General features: G+C 38.2%; 1 protein-coding gene across 1 annotated transcript; it reads left to right on the top strand.

Annotated features, from left to right (window-relative positions):
* LOC118047522 (G-type lectin S-receptor-like serine/threonine-protein kinase At4g27290) lies at window positions 1-4,223 on the top strand. The gene is made up of 7 exons (XM_035056839.2): window positions 1-1,686; window positions 1,939-2,067; window positions 2,161-2,288; window positions 2,373-2,583; window positions 2,746-2,983; window positions 3,062-3,212; window positions 3,302-4,223. Exons 1-7 carry the CDS (start codon window positions 399-401, stop codon window positions 3,605-3,607), a joined length of 2,451 nt encoding a protein of 816 aa, XP_034912730.1. The 5' UTR covers window positions 1-398; the 3' UTR covers window positions 3,608-4,223.
* The last annotated feature ends 413 nt before the right edge of the window (window positions 4,224-4,636 follow it).

Below are 4,636 nucleotides of genomic sequence, written 5' to 3' on the forward strand. Positions count from 1 at the left end.
TCTTAGCCATCACCCGATATTTCTTCAAGTGGATGATTATATTGAAGATAACAGCTCTGACTTTTCAACTCTGAAACTCTAAAACTCTAAAATTGAGAGCTAGAAAAAAGAAAATGAAGGAAAGTATTATGCGTACAAGCCCGCAGGATACACCCAATTTAAAAGTCACTGTTGAGAGCTCTGTTTTGCCTTTGTCGTGCTCTTTCTCTTACCTTCTTTTTTGAACATTTCCAGTTGTTTTTGTAGAAGGAGATGGAATTGTTTTGCTAAATGTAAAACCAAATAGTTTTGCTGCCACCTCCAATCTAGAGTTTATCGCTGAAATCTTTCATATCCATTCGGGTAGATTTTACTGGTTATGTGGTAACACTTGATGTTTGAAAACTTTCATTTCAACAATGGAGAGCCTTCCTTTCTTTATCTTCTTCAGCGCTTTGTTCATACAATCTCTCCACTTGTCATTTTCTGCTGATATCATAACTCCAGATCTACCTGTCAAAGATGGCCAGACTTTAATTTCTGTATCTCAGAGTTTCGAGCTAGGTTTCTTCTCTCCTGGAACCTCAAAATATCGGTATGTAGGAATTTGGTACAAGAAGAGCCCTGAGACAGTTGTATGGGTTGCAAACAGAAACAACCCACTCACTGATCATTTTGGGGAGTTAACAATTGACAACAGGGGAAATCTTGTTCTTCTCGACCAAATAAAGAATATTATATGGTCTTCAAATTTATCAAGCATTATAGCAGGTCCTGTCGCACAGCTATTGGATTCTGGAAATCTTGTTGTTAGGGACAATGGTAGTAGCAGAAACACAGAAAGCTATCGATGGCAGAGTTTTGACCAGCCATCAGATACACTATTACCAGGCATGAAGCTGGGATGGAACTTAAAGACTGGTCAAGAAAGGTACTTAATCACATGGAGAAGTATCAGCGATCCATCCCCTGGAGACTTTACTTATAGACTTGACATTCATGGTTTACCTCAATTGTTTATTGTTGTAGGATCTGTGAAGAAGGTCCGCAGCGGACCATGGAATGGAATTTTCTTTGGTGGCACTCCTAAAGTCCACAATTCAGTATTTGAACCGATTCTGATTCGTAATGAGGATGAAATATATTACACGTACAGGCTTGTGAACAATTCAGTTAGTTCGAGATTAACCCTGAATCAATCAGGTGCAGTAGAACGTCTTGTGATGTATGATCAGAACTCTGGATGGACAACGATATACTCAGTACCTGTGGATACGTGTGAGAATTATGGGCAATGTGGTGCTAATGGTATTTGCAGAACTAGGACGTCACCTATCTGTCAGTGTTTGGAAGGGTTTAGATCCATACCAGAAGAAGAATTGGATATACAGAATTTTTACGGGTCTAGAAAATGTGAGGCGAGATTGACATTAGATTGCCAACCAGGTGAGGGGTTCCTCAAGCTTCCAGGGGTAAAATTGCCTGATTTGTTAGAGTTTCGGTTGAATGAGAGTATGAATCTGAAGGAATGCGAGGCAGAGTGCTTCAAGAACTGTTCTTGCTCAGCTTTTGCTGCTTCAAATTTAAGTGGAGGTGGAGATGGCAGTGGCTGCTTGATGTGGTTCGGGAACCTAATAGACATTAGAGAGCAATCAGGAAGCACGACAGGACAGGATATCCATATACGAGTACCAGCTTCAGAATTAGGTATGTGTTGTTCTTCTCATTTATGAACCTTCCTTGCATTGTCAAAGTTATATTGAGATGTCTATCCAGAAAACATAAGCAAGACACGTTGAATTTCAAGATTTGACTTCTTGCCTTCATCTATGGGACAAAACAAGGAAGCGAGACCTTATCCTGGTTGCATTTGTATCTTTTTTTTGTTATTATTAAGAGAAAATCGTGGCATTGAAAAATATTCTCACCAACTGCATTTTCTTTGTGGCTATTTTCTAGAAATGGTGCGTAGCTCGAAAAGGAAGAAAATGTTAAAGACTGCCCTGGTGGCTTCAATGTCTGCTTTGTTAGGCATTTTTGTCTCAGGTTTGGTGCTCTGCATTGGTTGGAGGAAAATAAAGAGGAAAGGTACGAACTCTTATCCAACCTCGCCGCTAAGAAAAAAATAGCTAGCACGCTGTTTTATTGGAAAGCAGGTTTTAAGTCATTTTATTCTTTCAGTAGGAAAGGACCGCCGGAAGGAAGGCATGGAAACACCTCTGTTTGATTTGGATACAATTGCTACTGCAACAAACAATTTCGCTACGGACAGTATAATTGGAGCTGGGGGATTTGGTTCTGTTTACAAGGTAATGCGGATAGCTACAATAAAACATTGTGTTCTGTTGACTCAAAATGGTAAAGAAATGAGTTTTCTACATGAAAACTTGCAGGGTAAACTTTTGACAGGACAAGAAATTGCAGTGAAGAAGCTGTCAATGAATTCAGGACAAGGTGTTGAAGAGTTTAGGAACGAAGTAGTTTTAATTGCCAAACTTCAACATAGGAATCTTGTTGGGCTCTTGGGAAGCTGTATACACAGAGAAGAAAGGATGTTAATCTATGAGTATATGCCTAACAAAAGCTTGGATTATTTCATCTTTGGTTTGATCCCCTTGACTCATTGTCTCTTTTGTCACATTTCTTCCCTAAGCCTATGCAATGTTCTTCATGTATTAAACTAATTCCCTTGAAGTTTGATCCTATGGGCCCCAATCCTACAGCAGATATTGTAGTTTGACTTACAAGAGATGAATTGATGTGCAGATCGTGAAAGAAGTGCGTTATTGGGATGGAAAGAGCGTTTTGTTATTATTTTGGGTATCGCAAGAGGACTTCTCTACCTCCACCAAGATTCCAAACTTCAAATTGTTCACAGGGATCTCAAACCAAGCAATGTTTTGCTAGACAGTAACCTGATCCCTAAAATTTCAGATTTTGGTTTGGCAAGAATATCTGGCGATGACGGAAAAGAAACAAAAACAAGAAGAGTTATTGGGACATAGTAAGCTCTCTTTAGTTAAATTCATATGCTTCTATGAGTTGAAAAAATCTATATTTGTTTGTTTGTTTTTTTATGCAGTGGCTATATGGCTCCTGAATATGCCATTGATGGAAAATTTTCAGTCAAGTCTGATGTTTTCAGCTTGGGTGTGCTTCTGTTAGAGATAATAAGTGGTAAGAAGAACAGAGGTTTTGTTCACCCAGATCACCATCACAATCTTTTAGGACATGTAAGTATGAACAATCACATGGAAAGGAAGTATGTAATATCTCTCTGATTTTCCTGTCGAATAACCAGGAATATATTGGGTTATCACAGGCATGGTTGATGTGGACTGGAGGCAGGGCCTCGGAATTAATCGACACAGGTTTGGAGGATACATCCGGGAAGTCCCAGCTTCTCAGGTGTATTCAGGTGGGGCTATTATGCGTCCAGAAGCTCCCGGAAGACAGACCAGTAATGTCAACTGTAGTTTTCATGCTAGCAAATGAAGGAGCTGTGTTGCCTCAGCCTAATCAGCCTGGTTTCTTCATAGAAAGGGGTTCCGTCATCGATGCTAAATCAAGAAATGAAGACTCTTGTTCAACAAATGAAGCAAGTATAACTATCCTGGAAGCTAGATAGATAATTCCTGCGATGTGTACGTCAGAGTATATACCCGAGGAACTGTTTTTCCAAGCATAATAGCCACCGAGAACTTGGTGCATGTTTGAGTTTGTCGATGTTTCTTAGACAATGTTCGGTTTGCATTGTAGTTGTGACAAACATCCTCGATTTCATGGGTTCGAAAACATTGACAAGGAGTTTCTTGAGTCTGGTAATTACAAATGGAAAATAGAGAACTCGACAACAACAGTTTTCCTACAATCTGAATGGTCAAAGAGACAGACATCTTATATTTCGATCGATCAATAAGAAGGAGAGAAGGGAAGGGAACAACTTTGCATTTTATAGCAACATATGCATAGGAAGTCATGGGGCAAATTGAGAACTCGACAGCAGTAGTTTCCTGTGATTTGAAGGCGAAAAAGGAAGACGAGAAATTCTTAATACCTCAATCTTGAGAACATAGGAAGCTGCTTGCAGTTCACGGGAAAGGCTCGTAAAGACCATTTCTCAAACCTGTTTACAAGCTAGTCAGGCACTTTTGTTTCTCAATTACAACCCAATACATGTCATTGCTTTTAATATTTTTAATTTGTCAAGTAAAGTTCTTATTTTCTATTTTGAAAAATTTGTATCTAATAAACATATCAAATAAAATTCCAATACATGTCCGAGCTTGATGCTAGATTTTGTAAAATAAAATAAAATTTGAATAAAGTAAAACAAATAAATGTTAAAAAATAAAAAATAAAACTAAAACAAATATGAAAAATAGAGTGAATGGATGGGCAAATAGACTGGCATCTATAACCCATATGCCAATAAATAAAAAATATTTTTTGCATTAAAGCGGTGAATAAGGGGTCTTTTGGTGGCCAAACAAAGCAACGCACCAAGCTTGATGACAATGAAGAGCAGTGGTAAGGTGTTGACAACTCTTTATTTTTCTCCTCCCTTTTTTCTTTTTTCTATCCACAAGATTCGATCTAGGCCTTCTAAAATTTAAAGGTGTCCTGGTTTTTTTTTTATTAAATTTTATTATCAATT

This window comes from Populus alba, chromosome 11, assembly GCF_005239225.2.
Source record: "Populus alba chromosome 11, ASM523922v2, whole genome shotgun sequence".
NCBI classification, from domain to species: Eukaryota; Viridiplantae; Streptophyta; class Magnoliopsida; order Malpighiales; family Salicaceae; genus Populus; species Populus alba.